General features: G+C 56.2%; 1 protein-coding gene and 1 long non-coding RNA gene across 5 annotated transcripts in view; both read right to left on the bottom strand.

Annotated features, from left to right (window-relative positions):
• Positions 1 to 1,595: 1,595 nt before the first annotated feature.
• On the bottom strand, positions 1,596 to 12,918 carry LOC123947243. Its single transcript, XR_006819726.1, has 4 exons — positions 9,090 to 12,918; positions 8,609 to 8,736; positions 4,761 to 4,849; positions 1,596 to 4,190 (listed from the first exon to the last, which is right to left on the bottom strand). It is a non-coding gene; the product is annotated as an uncharacterized LOC123947243 (long non-coding RNA).
• A 3,100-nt stretch (positions 12,919 to 16,018) lies between these two features.
• The window catches only part of TTLL1 (TTL family tubulin polyglutamylase complex subunit L1), a 30,448-nt gene continuing 22,584 nt past the window's right edge, over positions 16,019 to 23,882 (bottom strand). For all 4 annotated transcript variants that reach the window (XM_046013344.1, XM_046013343.1, XM_046013346.1 and 1 more), the window contains 3 exons: positions 23,697 to 23,783; positions 20,915 to 21,078; positions 16,019 to 16,291 (listed from right to left, as the gene is read on the bottom strand). In XM_046013344.1, coding sequence (XP_045869300.1) covers positions 16,162 to 16,291; positions 20,915 to 21,078; positions 23,697 to 23,783 — 381 coding nt within the window. In that variant the 3' untranslated portion in view covers positions 16,019 to 16,161. The remainder of the gene's footprint in view (positions 16,292 to 20,914; positions 21,079 to 23,696; positions 23,784 to 23,882) is intronic.

The following is a 23,882-nucleotide window of genomic DNA, read 5'->3' as shown; positions in this document are numbered from 1 at the left end:
GTGTCACATGGGTCCAGGGAGAGCCTGTCCGCCTACCTGCCCGCCAGGCCAGGCCTGGGTTAATTATAGGTCATGCCATTCCCGCCGTGTGTCCACAGTGGCACCCAGAGCCAGGCCCTCCCTGGGACCAGGTCTTGGGAGAGAGCCCCCACTCCCTCATTCATGGGTCCATCGGCCCATGATGAGCGCCTACTGGGGCAGATCTTGGGCTGGGCCCCCAGGGAGGGTCCAAGGCCTCAGGTGGCCCTGGCTTCTCCCAGCCCCCAATAATAATCATGGCTATCACCCAAGCCCTTTCCATGGTGACAGGCCCCATGTGGTTTGCTTTGTATGTAGCAGCTCCCAACCATCCCCCTTTGTGCTTGGGGAAACGGAGGTTCAAGAGGTAGTGACTTGTCCAAGGTCACCCAGCTCTTGTGTGGCTCCCAAAGCATGCCTTTCACACTCCCCCAGACCATGCGGAGTCTCCCAGAAGAGAGGGCACAGGGAGAGCAGGGGTTGTGTCCCTGGTCTGGGGGCCTGCCTGACCACGGGCCTTGGAGCCCTGCCAGATGGCAGAGGCTGCTTCTGGGCATTTGCTCTGTGGCGCTCTCTCCAACTTTCCTACTGTGGCTTCTGCTGACTATTCCTTACCGGCTGATGGCTGACATGTCTTCCCAGACAGATATCACTCCTCCTTGGAGGCCCTCCTCTGGACACTTCCAGAAGACCTCCCACATAGCGCCCCCCTCTTTGGAGACCGCTTTCTGAGAACCCAGAAGTCACCTCTTGCAATTCTTCTGCTCTCTTCATTTGTCAAATTGCAGGGTGGACTTTTTTTCCTTTTTTTTTTTTAAGTCCGTGGGCCTGTCCTTCACAACCAGACCGAAGAAGCCAGGCCCACGCCCGAGAGTAGGGAGCAGTCCAGGAACAGATTTAATCCTTCCGACTGTGGGGTAGGAATTACCTTCCCCATTTACAGAGGAGAAAAGTGAAGTTCAGAGAATGTGGGGCATTGCCACATGTCCCTCACTCGAGGAAGGGAGGGGTGATGGCAGGATCTGTAGCAGCCATTTCTGTCCAGCGTCTGTGAGTGTGGGAGCCCGGCTCCATGCTGGGCCCAACCCAGGCCTCTCAGGGCCCCTTAGCCCCCTACCCCAGGCATGGTTTGCCACCCAAGCCCTTGTACAGATGTGTAAACCTCTTAAATTTTTTTTTTAAGATTTTATTTATTTATTTGACAGACAGAGATCACAAGTAGGCAGAGAGGCAGGCAGAGAGAGAGGAGGAAGCAGGCTCCCTGCAGAGCAGAGAGCCCGATGTGGGGCTCGATCCCAGGACCCCGAGATCATGACCCGAGCCAAAGGCAGCGGCCCAACACACTGAGCCACCCAGGTGCCCCCAGATGTGTAAACCTCTTGCGCACAGCACCGAGCATGGTAGGAAACTCAGCCAAAGCCCCTGGAGCTCTTCCTGTGGCTCAGGCCTCTGGAGAGAAAAGAGAAGAACCACAGAGAGGGGAGATACCCGGTCTCGAAAGGAGGAACATCTTCAGTGCCCTAGAGAAAAACAGTGGTTTCTTTTTTTTTTTTTTTATGAATAGACGTTTTTTTTTTAAGAGTTTTAGGTTTACAGAAAGACTGATCAGAAGGTACAGAGTTCCCGCATCCACATTTCCCCCACCGAGATTTCCTCGCTATTTACATCCATATCGGTGTCCTGTATTTGTTATCGCTGATGAACCCATGCTATTCCCCACAAAAAGGCAGTTTGCAGTAGGCCGCACCCTGTCGCATGTTCGATGGACTTGACCAACGCATGATGACATGGGTCCATCTTACCATGAGAATACTCTCACTGCCCCCCAAAACCCTCCGTGCGCCACCGTCCCTCCCTCCCTCCATCTCCTGGCAACCACTGGTCTTCCACTGTGTCCATAGTTCGGTCTTTTCCAGAACATCAGCTTTTTCAGACTCACTTCTTTCACTTAGCAATATGCATTTACATTTCCTCTGTGTCTTTTTGTGATGCGATACCTCATTTCTCATTCTTTTCTTGCTGTGATAATATTCCATCATCTGGATGCAACGCAATGTATCCAGTCAACCACTAAAAGGACAGCTTGGTAGCTTCCAAGTTTTGGCAATTCTGAGTAAAGCTGCTGTGAGCATTCGTGTGCAGGTTTCCGTGTGAACCTTGTCAATTCATTTGGGTAAGTACCAGGAAGCGGCAACATAGGTATTTTTTTTCAATGGGCAATGATTTTGTATTTACAGACCCTTGTGTCATAGAACTGGTGACATCAGAAAAAGCACCTGTGATCAGTTTGGGTACATACGTGTACAGTTCTATGAAAATGGTCATAAGAACCATATTCAAGCCGCGGGGGGTGGGGAGGGAGGGGTGGAGAGGGAGAGTGATCCCTGTGTAGGGGAGAGAGGTGAGCCTAGGTAAGTGTGGAACACCAACTGACTTGCAGGGCGTAGTCCCCGAGCCCTGAAAGGTCAAGGGCACGCAGAGGAGGGGGCAGGCACTGCATCCGAAAATGGCTTCAAGACTCCAGGACATGGTGTTTTCATTGGGCACCAGGAAGGGGCAGAATTTCAGCAGGTGGAGGGGGGAACGGAAGAGCACGCCCGCGCTGGGTTGTGGGCACAGCCTGAACTGCGGTCCTGGGGCAAGACAGTGTGGGGGCTCTGGGGGGGCACAGATGGCTGGGAAGGGGGTACCTGGAGGTTCACCTGTATTTGTAGATGGGAAAGTCACTCCAGGCCAAGTGGTAGGCAGGGCCGTGTGCCGATGGGAGCTGAGGCTCCAGAGATCCTCTCAAACTAAGGGGACTCCCGGGTGGCTGTTGGCCGAAATTTTCCATTTATCCTCCTGTTTCCTTTCTTTCTCAAAGACTTTCTGTTTGGGTTCCCTTGGCCCAAGGCATGAGACATTAGCACCCTCCTGGCCGGAAGTGAGTGTTGTGTCACCCGGACACACCCCTCAGTTTTTGTGGCTGTGACTCAGCCTTCACGGTGCCCAGCGCTCTGCCAGCCCTGAGTTCACCCTCCCTCGGCACCTGTCCGCAGCCTGGCTCCACCCGGCTGCTCCTCCCCAAAGTAGGTGGGTGGGACCTGGAAACTGCCTTCCCAGGGGCCCGGCCGGTAGGAATGGAGGAGGCGGGACCCAGCCACAAAGACAGCGGTGGTCATCGCCATTGAGGAGAGCAGGAGAGCAGCCACCGGGAAGGTGGGCATGACTGTCACCTTCACGTCACCACACACCGAGCAAACAAGGAAGCGGACGCTGAGAGGCAAAGGAGCTGGGAGCCCACGGCAAGCGGCAAGCGAGGGGACAGGGATTCTCGCAAGGACTCGGATTCCACAGCCAGGCTGTGAAGTTGGGGCTGCTGAGCACCAGCTACATCCTGGACCCTCTTGGGGGCACTGGGGAGGCTGTGGTGAATGAGACGAGCCCCTGCCCTCTCAGGGCAGACCTGCGATGAGAGAGAGGACCTTTCCCCAATTCAGCCAGTGAGCGGAGAATCCACTCTTGGGACCTTGGAGTATGGCCCATCCTCTCCCTGCTGGCCAGCACCCAGGCTGGCACATGCAGGCTGCTGGCCGCCCGCTCCCTGTCCTGAAATGGCACTTTCCTCTTTTCCAGAAGCACCAGATCAAAATTCTAGAGGTTGCTGAGGGGATTCCTAGAGGCTCAGAGGGAGAAAGGCCCTCCCTACAAGCCACCTGCCCCAGCCTTCTGCATCCTGCCTCCTCTCTACCACACCCTGGGGAGTTGTACTCTCCCTGGGACAGGAGGCTCACTACCTCATAAGATGAGACTATTCCAGATTAGGCAACGCTAACAGAAAAGCCCTCCCTGGGTGGAACAAAATTCTACCCCCTCGTTCCTTCTGCCCTCTGAGACAACCCCCATGACATATCCCATTACCTGACTTCTCTTCACCTTACAGACCTTCAAATACTTGCGTTATCCTTCCATCTTCTCTTCTTAGGAGTACAGTTCCTCAGATTTTAAACCATTCCTCAGACGCTGTCTGGTCTTGTTCTGGCTTGTCGGCCCCGACGCCTGCCACTCTCGCACTGTCCAAAACTGCTTCACCAAGTGACCACCGAAGACATGCAGGACAGAATGTCACCCTGATCTCACGTTCTGCCTCATCGCAGCCTGGGGATGGATGGCAAAAGCCCGGGCAGGAGGAGCTGTATGGATGGAGGGTGAGAAGTCGCAAGTGAGCAGACCCCTGAGTGTCTTCCGGCCAGTCATCCAATTGTCATTCATCCAGTTCCTGCTATTGGCAAGCCAATGCCAGCTGGAGACTGGGGTGGCGACCAGCACTTTGAGGCAGACAGAAGGCTCATCCGGAAAGGATTGTCAGGAAAGCTTCTCCAAGAGGAGAGGGCCAGGCTGCTCCAAAAAGTAAGATGGAGCCAGCCCACAGCAAGCAAGGAGAAGGGAATTCCAGGTAGAGGGGACAGCCAGTGCAAAGGCCCTGAGGCACTCAGAGGCCGCTGTGGCTCCAGCAAAATGAACAGGCGCGGAAGGGAGGGGGTGATGGGAGATGAGGCCAGAGAGGCGAGGAGTTGGAGTTTCTTCTAAGTGCCGGGGGCCATTCCTTTGGAGAGCATTAGGCCTCAGACATGATCTGACTTATGCTTTACATTTTAGGAGAAAGGAGAGACCAGTGTAGACAAGAGCTGTCAGTAAGGGCTTCACAGAAGAGTCAGTGAAACCTTCCACCATGGGATTAAAGATAAGTCATCCTCTCTTACCAGCAGTGACAAATGCATTCCTTTTGTGTGGTTTGTCTCAAGAAGACCCACGCGTGTCCTGTAAGCCCGGGAAAAGATGCTCCACATCGCTGGTCAGGAGGGAAATGCAAATCAGAGTCAGAGGGAGATGCCACTTCACATCCCCAAGGACATTGCCAGCGGCAACGCAGAACGGCACAAACCGGCTTTGCAAAATAAAAAGTGCATTCACCTGTGATCTAGGGACTCTACTCCTCGCTACCCACCCGTGAGAAATGAAAACATCGGTGCACGCAAAGCGTGTGTGCAAATACCCAGAGAGGCGTTTACTCGCACAGCTAAGGAGCCAGAACAACTCACAAACCCTCAGCTGCGTGGTAGGTAAACACCACGCGCTCTCTGCCCCCGCACGCTGGGATACTACCGTTCGGCGGGAAAAAGGCACGAGAGGCCGGCATGTGCTCTGACCTCAAACACATGACGCTAAGTGAAAGAAACTAGACACGAAGACACACAGAGGGTAGGACTTACACGAAGTGTCCAAAAAAGACCCATTTGTAGAAACAGAAAGTAGGTGAGTGGTTGTCCGCGGTCGGGAGTAGGAATGGGGAACTATTGCGAGCAGGCACGGGGCATGGAGTGCGGGTGGAGATTTCTAAAACTGGCCTGCGGGGACGGTTGCACAACTCTGTACATTTGCCCAAAAATCACTGAATTGTACACTGAAAAGGAGTGTTGATGGTGTGTACCTCACACCCCGACACAACAGTTCAAGGAGTTTCTCCTCCAGCCCCCACCGGATTTTATGCTCCACGATGGTGGGGATGGGCCCATCTTTCTTAGCAAAAGGTCCCTAGCACCTAGAGCAACCAGGTACATGGTGAGGATCCAGCGAATCTGGCAGAATGAATGAACGAAGACATTAAAACGATCATCTTTAGTTGGGGTTGTGGCCCCTTGGAAGCTCCCTGCCTTTCTTCTCCCCCTCATCTCCCTACTGGAAAGACTAATCCACGTGACTGATGCATGTCCTCCCTGCTGTGCTGCGACCGTGCACCCCCGGGTCTCAGCTCCATGACCCCAGGCAGCACTCACTGCTGGCCTCACAGAGATGCCGCTCCCCACCTGCTCCTGTGGGCTAGCCTGGGAGGGCTGACCTTTGTCCTCAGGCCACCTTCTGGGGTAGCCTTCCTGTCTCTATGCTGATGGCCCTCAGTCACAGTACAATCTCAGCCCCTCAGCTACCAATGGGACAGCCCACTGGCGTGTCCCCAAGACTCAAGTTTGATGTCTCTAAAACGGAAGGTCCTCCTTCCCCTGAGCCCTGCTCCCCTGCAGAGCCCCTGCCATGAAGGAACCCTCCAGAAACACAGGCATCCTCCCTGACATCTCTCTCCCACTTCCTCACTCATTCCCTCCCTCCCCCCACCAAGTCCGGTTGATGCTACGTCTAAGCATCTCTTTTCTGTCCAGGTACCACCTTCCATCATCTAGATGACAACTCTCCGAGCTGTTCTCCTTGCTGGGACCGGAGTGACCTTCTTAGAGGTTAGGATGCTGCTGGTTGGAAGCCTCAGAAGCCACATCTAGATAGCTCAGGCTAACAGCACAGAGAGGAAGGAGACCAGGGTGTTTTGTGCAATAGAAGGAAAGAATTGAACGGTCGGGACTAGGGAGAGAAAGTCACGGGGCAGCTCCAGACCTCGGCCTTTGAAGCTCATGGTCCTTCTCTCAAGGGGCCTCCACCTCGGCCACTCAGCCTCGAAGTCCCTCTGCTCCAGTTTCCACTGGGCTAGCTTGGCTGAGGGGCCCACTCGGAGCATCAGAGAACTTTCCAGACCCTCCAGAGAAATCACGTGGGCCTAGCGGCCAGCCCTCCCAAAGCCCGGCGCAGCTCCCAGGCCTCCCTTGATCCCGAGCATCCGTCCTGACACAACCCGGAGGCTGGCGTCTCCCATCCTCAGCTTCCCCAAGCCCTTCGCAGCATCTCCCCAAGCAGCCTCAGTGTCCACCCTCCAAGTCACAGCATTTCTCACTGGCCTTGGTGTTGTTCCTTTCTCTGCTCTCTCCCCTGGAGGAGGAACCACACAGAGCAAGGACCTGCCCGTCTCGTTCACGGCTGCACCCCAGTGCCCATCACACAGCAGCTGCCCCTCCAGCGCGGGGTGGCTTGGTGGGAAAGCAGGGAACTCTGCTCGCTGGGGAGAGGCTCCTGTCTGGGACACCCTTGTACGAACAAGAGTTTGCCTCTAAGTCAGCTTTCCTATGGATTTATTTTCATTCTCGTTCTGAGAGCTCTGATTTTGTTTTTAAAGATTTTATTTATTCATTTGACAGAGAGAGCACAAGCAGGGGGAGTGGGCAGACAGAGGGAGAGGGAGAAGCAGGCTCCCCCGCTGAGCAGAGAGCCCGATGCAGGACTCGATCCCAGGACCCTGAGATCATGACCTGAGCGGAAGGTGGATGTTTAACAGGCGGAGCCAATCAGGCGCCCCCTGAAAGCTCTGATTTTTTTTTAACTAGTCCAGGACTCAGTAATCCGTGCCCTTCTCACTATTCCCTTACAGAGAATTGTGACACGGAAGCAGTGTTTTCTCACGGCCGCGACAGACACGGACTGTGACAGACAGCTGGCCCCGAACGATGCGGGGGTTGTGGTGCCCACAACCCACTCCTGACGGGCAGTTGAAAATTCACCTACACCTTTTGACTCTCCAAAAACCTAACTGCTAAGAACCTACCATTGACTGGGAGTCTTACCGCTAACAAAAACAAGTTGATTAATTAATCCTATACATTCTGTGTATTATATACCGTAGTCTTACAATATTGTACACTAGAGAAAAGAAAACACTATCAAGAAAACTGTAAGAGAAAACACATTTACGGTACTGTACTGACTGGAAAAAACCCACCTGTAACTGGACCCGCACACTTGGAACCCGCATTGTTCAAGGGTCCACTATACTTTACTCAACTTGATTTCGTGATGTTTACTTGACTCTGTACTTTCAAGGCTCAAACCCCTTTCTCACGTGCGCCCCCTGCTGGGCAACTGAGAATTGCTCCAGGCTCTGAAGCTCTCCCTCCCGGGTGTGCAGAAGCCACTCCCCCACCCCCCACCTCCCACCTGCCCATCCTAGGTTCACCTCCTCAGCTCTCCCCTGCTGTGCTTCCCTCCAGCCTCTTCCCACCTCGATCATCCTCCGAACCACCCCGCAGCCCCACATCTCAAGAACAATAACCTTGTCACTCCTCAAAAACATTCAGTGGCTCCCTAGTGCCTATGGAACTGATCCAAATTCTTTAGCCTGGCATCCAATATCCTTCATGATACGGCCCTGAACCATCTTTCTGAAACTATGCCTCCCTATCCCCCTGCTTTCCATGCAGTTTCTACTCATTCTTTAAAGGGCAGCTCAAGCTGCTCTTCCTCCAGGAAGCCACCCCGGATCACCACAACTGGAACGCGTGCTGTCCAAGCCACTTCTCTAGCCCTGAGGCTATGCTGCCTTTTCCATGGCTGCGTATGTCTTGTCTTTACAAGAACGAGCCTGTGAGCTCCTTGAGGGCAGCCACCGAGTCTTAAAACAGAAGATGTAGCAAACAGGTTAACTGCTGGTGATTTGGCCCTTTTGTGGCCATTCCCTTCCCTTCCTCCTGATGGCCACGTGAGGTAGGCGGGCACAGGTTATGACCCCCCCTCCCCCAACCCCGGCAGATGGGGAAACAGAGCTCAGAGAAGCTAAGTGACCGCTCACAGTCACACAGCGAGCGAGCAGGAGGGCCCGGAGAGAGCTGGTCCTTCCACTGTCCAGCTCTGTCCTTGTCCCATTACCCCCTGCAGTCTCCCACATCCCAAACCTTACCTATGGAGAGCGACGGCCAATATTTGTCGATTATAATCTTTCATTTCCGTCCCTGGATACAGTCCTGCTGCCACAGTGACCCGGTGTTTCTTTGTCGAAACAGCCCCCGCAGCAGACGGCCCCCTGGGCTGGAAAGAGCGGGAAGTCAGTCACATTGGCCAGGTCCCAGCGGAACCCTTGCCTGTCACCAGCTCTGTGACCTTGGGAAGCTCCCCCACCCTGGGAGGGACCGGGCAGCATCCTGGGGCCCTCCGATTAGATGCTGGGATATTTTTTATTATTTTTATTATTTAGGCTAAGGCTTAAGGCTTTAGGCTTTGTGAGAAAACAGCCCGGAAGCTAAGTAACCACTCGGCTGCCTCCCTCCACAGGAAGGGGGCGCGGAGTTCCTGCGCGGAGCAGCCCGAGGCCAGCGAGCCCCTCGCCCGTTCTTCCCTCGCCACTCACCACCTGCAGCACGGGCTGAGAGAAATGGGCTTACTTGTGCTCCAAGGTTAAACAGGGCCTCTGCCGACCTTGGGGAAGAGGTCCATCTTAACACTCAGCCACGCTGAAACGAATGAAGTCCGCCACGTGAAAGCCGTCCACGTTCTCCGTGGTCTCGTGTTCTCCCCACCAAGCCGGGAGCGGCGATCGCCCCTGGCCTGGAGGCTGGAGGCCAGGACCACCGCAGCAGCGGGGAGCGCTCAGCAAGAGGGTGAGAAAGGACTTACGGGGACGTGGGGTGAGTGTTGGGGTCCGGGGGCCCCCGAGGAGATGGGGCTCTGCTCCGGCCTAGGCGCTGTCAGGAAGGGGGCATCCCAGTAACTCTCATCCAGGGGCCCCTGGCTGGTTCAGTCGGTACAAGCATGTGACTCTTGATGTCGGGGTCATGAGTTCGGGCCCCACACTGGGCACAGAGCTTACTTAAAACAAAACCAAAATCAAAACCAAACCTTCGTCCACAGCGAAGGGCCTGAGGAAGCCGGGCCGGGGAGGTTTGGTCCTTCTGTGGCCTGAATGATGTTCACACTGTCGTCCGCGTTCGGTGATGACCGAGGGGTCTTGTCTTTCTCTTGATTATCAGGCAGAGTGGCCTTGTCCGGTGTTGATATCTTGTACTGTTGTTTACGTTCCACGTGAGGACACCAAGCTGTGAGGACCGGCCCACTCCAGGCTGCCAGGGCCACTTCCTGCCCTTCGGGGTCGATGTCAGAGGACAGAAGTCGTCGGGTCGCACCAGCTGGAACAGCTCTTGGTGCCCGCATTTTGAGATGTCTTCTCCTCACCACTGGCTGGCTGGCTGTGGACCCCCAGGCCAGCAGGGTCTAAGGCCGGGACAGAAGGAGAATGAGGCAGCCACAGGCCTCTGCTCCGTGTGTGTGTGTGTGTGTGTGTGTGTGTGTGCGCGCGCGCGCGCGTGCACACACGCGTGTGTGTGTATGTGTGTTGCAGGTGGCACCTGGAATTCCGCAGTCCAGCTCGCTGTTCCTGCCACTTTGGGAATCAGGCCTCGGTGTGAGCTGAGGCGGCTGGGGCTTGCCCAGAGTCCTCAGTCACAACAGGGGAGACCCCCCCCCCAGGCAGCAGGAAGCCCCCACAGTTCCCTCTCCCCAGGAGGCATCGTGTACCAGCAGCTGATGTCTCAGGTGTGCTCTTGGGAGAAGCAGCTGGGGGGGGGGAGAGGACCTGGAGGCAAATGGGGGATGGGGAAGGAGCGGGGGGCAGAGGTGACACCGGGGACCGAATGCAGGAGACAGAAATCACGAAGACTCAGTTGGAACTGGAAGGTGAAGGGGGGAAGCACTGAGAACGGCCTGAGTCTGACACCAGAGGCACCAAGCACCAGCGGGACATGGACGGTACAGGTCCCAGGCATCCTGGGGCCGTTACTGCCCGGTAGGCAGGGAGTCCCCCCCACACACACACCCGTCCCAGCAATCATATTCACGCATAGCGATCATTTTACCCCCAAATCCCCAGAAAACCCTGGTTTCCTCCGAAGCGTCTGACTCGGCAGGACACTGAGGTGAGAGCTAAGCAGAGAACAGGGCTGCTCACGGCTGGCCCCGGGGCCACCGGCTGGGGCAATGGATGCCTGGGGGAGAGGCAGGAGGCGTGACCCTTCCAAGGACCCACTCCAGACGACACCGGCACCGTGAGCCTTCATCGTGAGGCTGGGTGGGCTGAGGCAGCAAACCTGACAGAGAGCGGTGGGTCCCTGGTCCCCGGGTGGGTCCCTGGTCCCCGGGTGGGCCAGTCCTCTGGACCTCGCCCTTCTCTTACCCCCTGTACAGGCTTTCCACGGCCACTCTAACAGACTACCACAAATTCGGTGGCCTGAAACAACAGAAATTTGTTCTCTCACAGTGCTGGGGGCCACGGTCTGAAGTCAAGGTGTTGTCAGTGTTGGCTCCTGCTGAGGGGGGCTTCTGGGGGGACAGTCTGTTCTGATCCCTCTTCCAGCTTCTGGTGGCCGCCGGCTTGCCTGGCGCTCCGAAGGGAGGGGCAGCCTCAGCCCGGTCTCTGACTCTGTCCTCATGTGGCCTTCTCTGTGTGACCACGTCCTCTCCTCTGATAAGGACACCAGTCGTTAGACTTAGGGCCCACCCTAAATCGGAGAGGATTTCATCTTGAGATCCTTAACTCATCCCCTACAAAGCCCTATCTCTGAATAAGGTCACAATCCAAGGTCCTGTGCTGGCACGGATCTTGGAGGGCCGCCATCCAACCCACTACACTGCCAAGAAGCCTCGTCATCGGTGTCCCTTGAGGTTGAGGCTCTGAAGAAGACGTCCCCATGGAAGTAGGCCCAGGGACCAGGTCCAAAGCCCTGTGTGGCTCCGGGGGCTACGCGGCGGGTGTAAGGTGCTCCCAGGAAGCTGTCGCTGCCATCCCCTGGGTCACCATCCTGACCAAGCCACCAGGATCCCAGTGTAGATGGCCACGAGGGCCCCACTGCCCCTGTCACCACGGTTCTGTGGGGCACACCTGGCTCTCCCCGCCCAAGAGGCTGCTGCCATTGGTGGTCAGGGAGGCCCACTACACGTCCGCGAGGGCACACGGCCACCCGAGCCATCTGCCCGGCCACCTCTGAAGTCGCATTCAAGCTACAGCTTCTTCACCCCTGAACCCCGGAAGCAGGCTTTGCTCAGGACTTTGCAGTCTCCTAAGATCCAGAAAGAGGACGTGGGCTCCAGCTGGAGTTACCGGGCGGCGTGTTGACAGGAGAAAAATCAAGGGAGCTGAACTTGAAAATGGAAAAAAAAAAAAAATGTGGACAAGTGGCAGGCAGGGGAAGCCTGTGACTCCCTACAGGGGACCCCGCGGTCCCCTAGGTTGTTTCTGCTCAAGAAGAACCAGCCACGGGGGGAGTGAGCAGGAGATGGACTGCTTTGAACGCTCCCAGGCACAAAAGTATGGAAATGCTATTTTTAACTTAAAAGTATAGGAGATACAATATAGGTCACAGGCTGAGACAGATCAGGGGACATGAGAACACATCGTCTTTCCAAACGAGAAACAGGAAGCAAAACTGGAATGATGCTCCTGTTGCCTCACAAAGGATCCTGAAATGCCTGGGGGGCGGCCTGTTTGGGCGCAGCACCTGTTAAATGACACGGCGGCCACATTGCGGGTGCCTGCTCGCCGAGCAGAACCAGGTGCTGGGCCTCAAGGCAGGCTGGCCAGGGTCCCCGCAGCCGACCCTCAGCTGCCTCCCTGAGAGCCTGATGCTGGGGAGACCCAGGGCCAGGGGGCTGGGAGGAAACCCGGCCCCCGGCTGGCTGGGAGAGGCAGCCGAGCTGGAAATGGTCCTTGGAGGAAGACGGACGGTCCAGGGAGAGAAAAGTCAGGTGAATTTGGGGCTGGTGGACAAAGCATGTGCGGAGGAACTCCTGAATCCTCCCAAGGACAAGAGACTTTGTCCTTTGGGGAGTGCGTCGAGAAACCACCGCACACTGGGGAGAAATGGACGCTAGTTTAAAAAAAAAAAAATCCCGCTGGCCTGAGGTTGAAGCTTGACTGGGTACGGGGAGGTGGGGGCTGCAGGCGGAGACTGGTGGGGGGCTCGGCAGGGGTCCGGCGGGGAGGCTGAGTAAGGAGGCTGTCACCAGGCTTAGGGACCATGGGGTGGGGAGGGGAGACATTTAGGAAGACACTGCGGTGTTCCCAGCTTGAGCACCCACCAAGGAATACTGGGGAGCAGGCCGATGGGGAAGCAGGCAAATGATGAATGTGCTCTGGAAAAAAGTAAAATCAAACAAAAAAAGAATCCTTGGGAAAATGACCCTCAGGGTTTGGAACCCGCCCTTCCAGCCCCCAGCTAAAGGGGAAAAAGATAACAGGAGCTGATAAGAAAGCAGAAAGTGTCATCCTGGAAGATTCCATAGCGGGGGGGACTCTCCGTGATGAATAGCGTTTACAATCCACGAATTTCCGTGGCCTGCTTCGGACATCGCCCACTTCCCGCCCCTGTGTGTTCTGGAAGTGTTCAGAGGAAACATCTGCCCCAGAACATGACATCACTGATGTGGCAGTCAGTGTCGGACAGAATCTCTCCAGCAGACCCCACCTTCACCTAGCGACCTGCACATCGGCAAACTAACCGCTTCACGGTTGCCCTTTGTGCTCAGATCAAGGTCAGTGTTCCCAGCCGGGGACTCCACCCTGCTCCCAGAGACCCCAAGAACAAATCGAAAGCAACACAACTGAGAAACTGGGTTGGAGGACGTCATGGCTGGAACAGCCGTGGGCGGGAGCCAGGGGTGGAGGCCCTCTGCCCTGCAGACCGCGCCCCTCCTGGGTCAGGAGACGCAGCGGAGCCGCAGCGCCAGTGGGGCAGGCTGGACCCGGGGCTGTAACACTGGTGACTTCTGAAGCGGATAGAATTAATCCCCTTCCATACACCAACCAGCCGAGGTCCAAAGATCCCCTGGCCAGCCTCCCGACAAGCTAATAAATGGCAGAGCCAGGCTTCGAGCCCAGGTCTGACTCAAGGTCAAAGCCACACCCGCCATGAACGTTAGACCTCAGATCAGGCCACGGAGGTGGAACAATCTCAGGCTTGCAGGGACACGGCAGACAAGTCCCCTCAAACTGCAACTCGTGTGGATGCCCGCTGAGTGCCACTTGCGTCACACCTCTCTCTCTCTCTGTCCTACCGCCTAAAGGGCCCTTTTCCCCAACTGGCCGTGAAACGGCACACATGTGAGCACACGGACGCACACGACAGGACGTATAAACCGGACACGTGTTCGCACAGGGGTACGAGGAAGGCTTCTGCCAGCGTTCTATGTCCTCGGTACACCACCAGGAGACCAAATCCTATTACTAACATCGTAACAGACTGGTGGGGAGTTTTTTTGGTTTTTGGTTTTTTTTCAGGTGGGGAGTTTTTTGTTTTGCCCTTTTTTAAAAAAAGATTTTATCTATTTGACAGAGAGAGGGAAGGAGAGAGAGCACGCTGAGCAGGGAGCCTGATGTGGGGCTTGATCCCAGGACCCCAGGATCATGACCTGAGCCGAAGGCAGACGCTTAATTGACTGAGCCACCCAGGCGCCCCTCCGGTGGGGAGTTTTAAAGATAAATTCAAGACAGTGACGGAAGCAGCAGTGAACAGTGTCAAGCATGACCATCAGGAAATGGCTCTTTCTAGAAGGAGCCCACATCTCGGGGGTTACTGCTGTGCATCAGTCACTCTGCCCAACTGACTCAGGGCTTCCTGGATTCTCCTCCACCTCTCTCGGTGTCCAAGGAGGCTTCACGTCAGCACAGCACCCCTGGGGCTGGGCCCGGCCGCCAGCTGCCCACGACGCTTACCTCTGGTGTGCGGCACCCCCGGATGCTGACGTCCGCTGGGCCACACGGCGGGGACCGTCTGGGCCCATCTGACGGACTCACCTCCAAAATCGAAGTGACAGAACTGATCTCTTCCGACAGCAGCGAGACCATGGCCTCTGTGAAGACAGATTACTGACACACAGTCCCGGTTGCCCGTCTTCCTCAGAATCACAGTTAAAGGGAGGGACACCGAAATAGCTGTCGGGCTAAATATCTTGCTTTCTCACATCAGCATGACTCTGTAAGACAGTCAGCTTTTGTTCTTAAGTCAAGAACAATATTTTTAAATATTTTTAAAACATGAACACTTTGTAATAAACTCAGTTGGACGCTGAGACTGTTAGTCTCTGGAAAGAGCTGGTTTCAGGCACTTGGGAATCGGTTCTTCCAGCCCTGATGAAATGGAAATGGGGTGCTGTGATTTATAATAAGAAATATAGGGACATCTGGGGGGCTCAGTCGGTTAAGCGTCTGCCTTCAGCTCAGGTCGTGACCCCAGGGTCCTGGGATCAAGCCCTGCATCGGGCTCCCTGCTCCTTGGGAAGCCTGCTTCTCCCTCTTCCACTCCCCCTGCATGGGTTCCCCCTCTCACTGTGTCTCTCTGTCAAATGAATAAATAAAATCTTTTAATTAAAAAAAAAAAGAAATATAGATTTGGTCTTTGTCCCTGTTCCTGTCACACAGTTCCTAAAACCCCTGTCCTTTCCTTTCCAAGAGCGACAGGGACAGTTTTTTATTAGAATATTTAGTTTTTGTTTCCTGTTCCTGAAATAGCTCCGGGTAGTAAGAGAGAAATGGGTGTCTTCTGTTATTGCTAACGAGCTCCTTTCAACCAAGGCAGTTTGTGCTGACGGCTGACCCGGCGGCTGGGGGCTTCCAGGTAGCCTGACTGGCTGCCAGGGGACCACCCCAGGGATCAGAGGGTGGACACTTGCAGCCACCGCCCCCAGCTCCTGGGGAGGAGGTGGGGCTGAAGGTTGCATCAATCACCGACAGCCAATGATTTGATCAACCGATGCCATGTAATGAAACCTTCACAAATCTTCTCGAATGCAGACTTAAGAGAGCTTCCGGGCTGGTCACCCCAGGGAGGCGCTGGGAGGGCGGTGTACCCAGGGAGGGCACGGAAGCTCCCCACTCCTCCCCCATACCTTGCCTCCTGCACCTCTTCCATCGGACTGACCCGAGTTGCATCCTTCATGAGAAATGTGTCATCGAGCAGGTGAGCGGTTTTCCTGAGTCCCGTGAGCCACTCTGGCCAAGGAATGAAGCCCTCGGAGGGGCTTGAGAAAGGTGGTGGGAACCTCCCACTTAGAGCAGGGAGGTCAGGAGTACAGGAGACAACCAGGATCGGCTTCTGAGGTTATGGGGGTGTGCAGGGGCAGTTTTGCGGGACTGGGCCCTTCCCCGGTGGGATCAGACGCCGTCTCCAGGCAGATGGTATCAAAATGGAGCGAAATCGTGGACACCCAGCACCAGCCAGAGGCGCGCAGAACGGCTGGGTGTGGGGGAAATCCCCATGCGTCTGGTCTCAGAAGTACTGTGTGAGAGCAGAGGAGAAGTGGGCATCTTTTCCTCATAAGAGACTCCTTAAGCTTCCAAAGAAGTGCCTTTATTTACAGCGCTTAGGAAAGGGGGAAAAAAGCTCTAGAAAAAGGAAAATTTTGAAACGGGCCCAGATGCAGTGAGGATCCGGCAGGGTCTGGCTCGCCGTCTTTCGCGGCGACTGGTGCTCACTTCCAGGTGGTGAGGACGGTTCTGCCCGAGTCTCGCGATCGGCCCCCCTTGGGCCCCAGCGACTGGCCCTGACGACTTCTCAGCTCCCGGTCAGCGCCGTCGCCCTGCGCCAGCTCTTCGTCGTAGCTGGAAACAGAGGATCACCTTCAGGGTTTGGCAGAAGCAGCAGCAGCGCCGAGCACGGCCAATCCCGTAAATCCCACGCCGCCCGGGGAAGTAGCCTGCCCGCCCCCCCAACCCCCCTACACGCCTCCCGCCTGCCAGCCCACCAAACCCTGCCCGAGGCCACAGAGCAGGCGGGTACAGACTTGCTAAATTACTCTGCGAACGGTTCCCGGCTCCTGCCGTCGATGTTTTCTAAAGGCTTCCTACCAGGTGGAAGTCGGCAGTGACCCCCAAGGGAACATGAGACACCAGGGAGGTGAGGGAGAAGACAGACGTCTGGAAATACTCTCACACGCAGCATCTGGGGGCAGGTATGACGGACCCCACTTCAGACGGGGAACAGGGTGCGAACGACCCACCCGGGGGGAGGGGGCCAGGACAGGGCGAGCAGTTCACCTCCGCAAGAAAGGCCAGATCGAGCCCCCACCAGCTGAGCCCTCCCCTGCATTGGCCCAGTAGCATTCATGCACCAGGCCTCTGCGGTGTGAAATCATGGCCTGTGTAGGACACAGAGCCTGGGCTTCTGCCTCAGAAAGGACGGAGCTGGAACCGCGGATGCCCCCCCGCCCGATTCGGACATCTGGGTAGTCCCTGGCTTCTCTCGCCACGGTGAGCCCCCTCCTAAGCGGTCCGTGAGGCTGGAGAAATGTCACTGCACCCCCTGTGGGGCCTGGCAGGTGCAGGCTCTGGTGATGGGGTCTCCTAAGCCCCCGGTGACTTCCCATCACCTTCCTGATGGATCCCCACTTTCCATCTGACCCTGGGGAGAGGTTTACTCAGTGTCCGAAGGTCAGTGGGATCAAATAAATCCCAAGACTTCAGATTCTTAATTGGGGCCTTTTAACCCTGTGGATCAAGAGCATGAAAAACATTTCTGTTCCCTAGTAAACCTCCTTCCTAGGTGTCCTTTGGTGGCCACGCCCTGACTGAGGAGCCTCTGTCGCAAGTAGACATTTGTGTCCACTGCGAAAGGTACAATGCTGCTCAATTAGGTTGTGTTAGCTGAAGTTTGCTGACTTCTCAAAAAGAGGCTATTTCTGTTCTATGTTTATTCCCAGAATCGGAATCTGCAAGCTGAGGGTGGTGTGGGGGAGAAGCTTCGGAAGCTGAAGAACATATTTGCTGCCTTGTGCTTCTGCTGGCAAATGGGGGGGCCGCAAGGGAAGGGCGAGGAGGAAGAAGGCCAGTTTGTTGACTCTTATCCACACGGTAGGCGCTACGGGGTTTCCCTCTCCCGGAATGGGGATCAGGGCAACAATGGACGCCCCTCCTCTCCCCCATCTCTTTAAGGAGAGATGATGCTGGAGGGAGGACTCCCCAGGAACATTGAGGTTCTGCCTGTGGGGGTCCCTCCCCACCCCAAGGACTGCTAGAGCCCCTGACTCCCCACTCACAGGTTAGCACCCCCCAGTAGCACTCTGTTGCTGGTTCTGTGTCTCCATCGCTGACCTGAGAACTGCAGTGACCCGCATCTGTCTGGCTCACAGTTCCCCCCAGCACCTCACTGCTGGGTGGGTGCGCAGGAAGAATGCACTGACGACGGGGGGGGGGGGGGGGGGGGAAGGACCACACAGGGCTCACCAGCCTCGCTGTGCCTGTGGCAAGCAGCGGGGTTCTGGGATGGGCTGTTCTCAGGGGTGCTGCTGATGTGAAGGAGAACCGGGCAGGATGGTCTCCTAGGGTCCCTTCTCATTCTAGCAGAATGACAAGGGGGTTGCAGTCACTGGCACGGTCCAAACAGTAGTGTTTTATTTTTATTTTTCAAAGATTTATTTATTGGGATGCCTGGGTGGCTCAGTTGGCATCTGCCTTCAGCTCAGGTCATGATCCCAGGGTCCTGGGGTTGAGCCCCGCCCACATCGGGCTCCTGGCTCAGTGGGGAGCCTGCTTCTCCCTCTGCCTCTGCCCCTGCTCATGTGCCCACTTCCTCTCTCTCTCCCTCTCTGTAAAATAAATAAAATCTTACCAAAAAAAAGATCAGTTACCTTATTTAGAGAGGGAGAGAGTGAGTGGGGGGAGGGGCAGCAGGAGAGAGAGAATCTCAAGCAGACTCTGGGCTGAGCAGGGAGCCCAATGCGGGGCTGGACCCTGCATCTCACGACCCTGACATCATGACCTGAGTAGAAGGCAGATGCTTAACAGACTGAGTCACCCAGGCACGCCCGGACAGTAGGGCTTTAAAGGCTGTACAAGCATATACCCAGCACCTTCAGCCCTGGGCCCTGGAGGCCGCAGGCACAGAAAGCCAGGCCGCATGGCTTGAAGGCCAGGATGGCGATCGGGGAAACAAGAGCGCCTGCTTCTGGGGGCCAGCACCTTTGGCATGACCTCGGGCGGCTAACTGGCGCCTGGCTTCCTCCTCTTGCTTCTGGCACACTCTAGAGACCGCTGTGAGTCCCCCACGGGAGGCAGAGCACCGACGCGGTAGAAAGCCAGGGCCCTCCGTGCCCGCGTGGCCGGCTACTGCTGCAGGAGGCCGTGGCTGGGAGCCAGCAAGGGGTTTCCTGACCGTGAGGTCCTCTGAGCACTGGGGAGCAGGCCTGCATGGAAGTGTCTGGATCAATCAGCTCTGCGCGGGAGCCCTCCTTACTCACAGGGGTGTGGGGGGGTGCCAAGCGGGGTGGGGGGGTTATCTTTTTGCTTCGTCAGCTAACAGCAATGAGGCTCGGACTCTGTCTTTAACCAGAAGTGGGGTGTCTGCCGCCCTCCCCCAACAGCCCCGGGGCTCCCGAGAGCCCGGCCTGCCGCCACGCTGGCTGGAGGAAGACCGATCCCCTCAGAACTCGCCGGTCACCCGCAAACCCCCGAGCCCCCATCTCATCTTGGAACGTCCCCTGCGCCTTTCTGCGCTAAACCCCAGCTCTCCCTGAAGACACGGCTTCCCCGCCGCCCCTCCAGTGGGGGTGCTTTCCCTCGCACCCATCATGCCCCTGGGTCTGGAGGGAGTCCCCCCCAAATCCCCCCTCCCAGGTCAGCAGGATCCACCACCCGCCTTGTGCAGTTACCTGTAACCTAATTCCTTACGATTCAGGCCCCTGGCTCACAGTTCTCGGTCAGGGCAATGACCAAACAAGAGACCCCAATTCCCTGACCTTGCACCCCCCCATGACCTCGTCCTCCGCCTCCACTCAGGCCAGTTCCCACGGCCCCCAACCTTGCCGTGTCCAGTAACCGCAATCCTGCGAAGCCCGGATTGCAGACCCTCCCTCTGACCTCTGCCTCTTCTCCCCCAGTTCACTTCCCTGTGCCCCAAGTCCAAGAGCCTGCAAGCATCAGGACCTCCAGTCCCCTCCCACCGCCCCCCTCTGTCCTCCCCGTCCCCTTCCTCCCTGCCCGACAAGCCCCCAGCGTTGGCCACTTCCCGCCCTCTGCTCACCCTCTGCTCACTTAACCACTGCCCGTGGCTGGAGAAAACCACCCCCCACGCTGAGTGGTCACACTCGCAGCTCCCCACCACTGCCCCGGAGGCCCCACACTGCCCTTCTGAGCCGACCCTCCAGCCTCCCCAGTGCTGCGCGCATACGTCAAGGGCACGCAGGGCGGAGACAGCGCCGTCAGCGTGGGCTCTGGAGTACGAGTCCCCGCGCCAGTAATGCTCACCTGGGATTGGCGTGCGGCACACGACGTTCACCACAAATTTCTTCGTTTTCTTGAAACGCTAAATGTGCATTTTTACTTTTACAGAAGGACTAATGTGACCGTAACGTATACACCCCTTCCGTGTGGGGCTCTGTTCTCGTCTTTTCTCCAGCTCCCCTTCCAGACCTCGCAGCCCACGGTAGCCGCACCCGCACAGACAAGCGAACACGTGGCCCTTGCGCACCCTTTCCTACAACGAGCTTTCCTCCCGCAGCCCCCCAGGCCCCTCCAGAGCTCCTGGGCCATGTTCTCAGCGGTCACTCACTATCCCACAGTACGAACCACAGAACGTCACTCAACCACTGTCCCCTCGACAGGCTCTCACGCTGCTCCCACTCGCTGTCACCACCGTTAGGCCACTGTACCTCTCCAAACCTTGTTTCCGCATGCGTGAGAGGGGGCTCATCACAACACTGACCTCAGGAGGTCTCTGGGGAAATGAAGCTCAGCACGATTTGGGGCATGTGGGCAGGCCTCAGCTGTCAGCGATCATCGCGAACATTCTTGCCTTCCCAACTCTGTGAGATCGCTTGCAGGACCCCACTCAAGTGGGACACACTGAAGCTCGAGAAGTTGCAGAGAGTTCATCAAGGTCCCACAGCTCCAGGTGCTGGAGCCCGGGTGTGTGCCGGGGCTCTCTGCTCCATGGTGGCCCGGGAGAAGGTAAGCCATAGAGCTCTCCTGCTCCTACCTGCCCGAGCGGCTCACGAGGTGCCCAGCAGGTGGCAAACGCTTCATCAATATTGATCAAGCAAAAGACCCAGACAAAGCCCTAGTTTAAGACACGTTTTTCTGCTACAACACGACCTATCCCGTAACACTGATAATAAATGAAACACTTGGCCCAAGGCAAGTCCACACACGTGTAGAAAATCCACGTTGGGCCGTGGCGCCCCTCAACCCGAAACGCACGAGGACAGCTGCCCAGTCCGCACACAGACTTACAGAATTTCATAATTGCCGAGGACTTCCTTTGGGGGTGACTTGTTCCATTTACAGTCTGGAATCTCGCCGTTCGGGACCGCAATATTGAGGGTGTCGTTGATCAGGTTATACTTCAGGATTCGGTCGTTGGCAGTGCTGGAGGTGAGAGACGGGGATGCGTTCACCTGCGAGAGGAAAGGAACCGCGTTCTTCACTGGGATCGCGGACTCCTGCGGCGTGAACACGTGCGCCGCTGAGGAAGACGCCAGCTACCACACACTTTGGGTCAAGCGGTCATGTCATACTGTTCGTATCTAATATCTAATGTTCATCTAGGAAGCATTTTTGGATCTGCTTTCATTAGCTCTTGGATGAAATGTAAGTAATATTGAAAACAGGCTGGGATTATGATTTGCAAATCACTTATCGCACAAATAGAAATGTTAAGTGACGGCGGGCCGGCGGGCGGGGGGGCGCTCAGGTAGTCAGGCATAGTCTACCTTTGGCTCAGACCGTGGTCCCTTTCCCTGTTGGACGTTAGCTGCTCTGCTAACAGCACAGAGACAGTCTCGCTGTTTGGGAGAAACTGGATTCTAAAATCTTTAGAAAAAATGATGGGGCGCCTGGGTGGCTCAGTCATTAAGTGTCTGCCTTCGGCTCAGGTCATGATCCCAGTGTCCTGGGATTGAGCCCCGCATCGGGGTTCCTGCTCGGTGAGGAGCCTGCTTCTCCCTCTCCAGCTCCCCCTGCTTGTGCTCTCTTACCATCTCACTCTCTGTCAAATAAACAGAATCTTTAAAACAAATGCTAAGTGACTGTAGATCCGAAATGCAACTTCCATGTCTACCTGTGTGATGGGCGCTGTCCCAAGTACTGAAAGCCCCCCCACCCCCTGCCGCCGAGCTTTGCTGGAATCAGTGAACCAGATCAGCATGCCCAAGCAGCATCTTGGGGTTGGAGTAAAAAGTAATGCCTCCACTTTGAGTAATCTCTGTGCCCAACATGGGGCTCAAACTCAAGACCCCGAGATCAAGAATCTGATGCTCTACCTACCGACTGAGCCACCCAGGTGTCCCAGGGGGCCCCTTTTTGGCGAAGGGAGTATTTAAGTCACCAACAAAGCAATATTCTGCCAAATTAGGAACCCATCTGAGAGACAGAAAGTTAGTCTCATAAGGTCCCTGAGTTGCTAAGCAATGTCAAACGCTCACAGGTTAAAATGCACTTACTGTATGGAGAGACCCACAGGACCTCAGTTACCACCTACTTACTCTTACTTTAGGCACAGCTGTAACGCTCTTGGTTAGCTGTTCCCTCGGGCCGCGGGACGGGGGGCAGCAAGTCTTCGAGTGGCTCAGGCTTCTCCCGAACAGCCAGACTCGGTCTCTGCGCTGATAGCCAAGCGGCTAACGGCCAACAGTGAAAGGGACTGTACGAACCTCAGGCGCCCTTGGAATTACTATGCTCCCATACCAGAACGCCAAGATTATTATAAATATGCTAAAATTAAGGTCTGTTATTACGTTAGAGCATCATTCACAATTCAGATCTAGCTCGTCAAGCAAGGGAAGCTTGACTTCCACTCAAGTCACTTTTTTTTTTTTAATATTTTATATATTTATTTGACAGGGAGAGATCATAAGTAGATAGAGAGGCAGGCAGAGAGAGAGAGAGGGAAGCAGGCTCCCTGCTGAGCAGAGAGCCCGATGCGGGACTCGATCCAAGGACCCTGAGATCATGACCTGAGCCGAAGGCAGCGGCTTAACCCACTGAGCCACCCAGGCGCCCAAGTCACTTTTTTTTTAATGGGAAAAAAACGCTCCGTAGCACAATGGGTTGCACAGTGGACTTTGCAAATGGAAAAAGAGAACACAGAAATATCTCATATGTGCACCTGCAAATCCCTCTCTATCTCTACGTTGATCTCCATGCATGCCCCCCCCCCCCCCGAGTTTTGGCAGATAACAAGTAACCTGGAAAACACTGTTCTGGAACAGTTTGCTCTCTGATAAGGCGGCTCTCCCAGCAGCTTCCTGTAAGGGCTCCCACTGCACTTCCCTACAAGGGACCACTCACTACGACCTCCTTTTGAGACTCAACTTTCCTGGCTCAAAATGGGACTGAGCTAAAGGACTTGAGCCATCTACCTTGGCGGGGACTCAGAGGCACACACAAGGAGACAAACCAATGGAACAGACCGCCCTCGTTCTCATGGCGTGTGTCCCCTGAGCCCCAAGCCCCTCTCGCTGGCCACAGAGCAAAGCAGGGCAACCCCAGCAAGGCAGGCTCTGGGCCTCAGGCATGTCCGCCAGCGCCCACAATGGCTGAGGCAAGCATCGCCCAGGCCTGTCACCAGGGAAACGGTGCGTGCCCCGAGGCCAGCCACAGCCCGTCCACTCCCTGAAACCTGCAGAGGGATCCACTCCCAAAGTATGCCTCAGCAGAGCGAAGATAACATCCCTTATCTCCGGCTGGTAGGCTACCGCCTCCCACAGGCTTCCGGGTCTGGGAGCTCCTTTCCTGAATAGCAACACTGTCCCCAAGAGGACAGGACAGGGCCCCCAGGGCACGACATGTCCGGAAGCACCGGGAGCACCACAGCGGTGAGCTCCGCTGAGTGATCCGGGCTCAGCGCCAAGAGATGGGGAGTGGCTCCCTGTCCACCTGCAAGCTTGTGGCGCCTGCCCACCGGCCCGTTCCACCGTCCGTTCCACCTCCTCCGCCGCATCTGCCCAGGGCCTGCCCAGGGGCTCCAGGGTGAGGCGGGCAGAGGCAGCCGCTGGGCCTGCAGCCGCGAGGTTACCTCAATCAACCAGGGCTTCAGCTTGTCGTCGATGATGATGTCGTACCCGTAGCACTCGAAGCAGTGTTTGTCATTGTTCATCACCGGCTGCAAGAGAGAAAGCCGCTTGCGTGGTGGCCCCAGGGGGCCTGGCTGACACCACCACCAGGGAGGCCACAGGCGGTGGGGCGGTGTGACCTCCTGGCG

The sequence above is a fragment of the Meles meles genome, chromosome 7 (assembly GCF_922984935.1).
Source record: "Meles meles chromosome 7, mMelMel3.1 paternal haplotype, whole genome shotgun sequence".
Taxonomy (NCBI): Eukaryota; Metazoa; Chordata; class Mammalia; order Carnivora; family Mustelidae; genus Meles; species Meles meles.
Note: the sequence above shows the minus strand (reverse complement) of the source record. Positions and strands in the feature narration are given on the sequence as shown.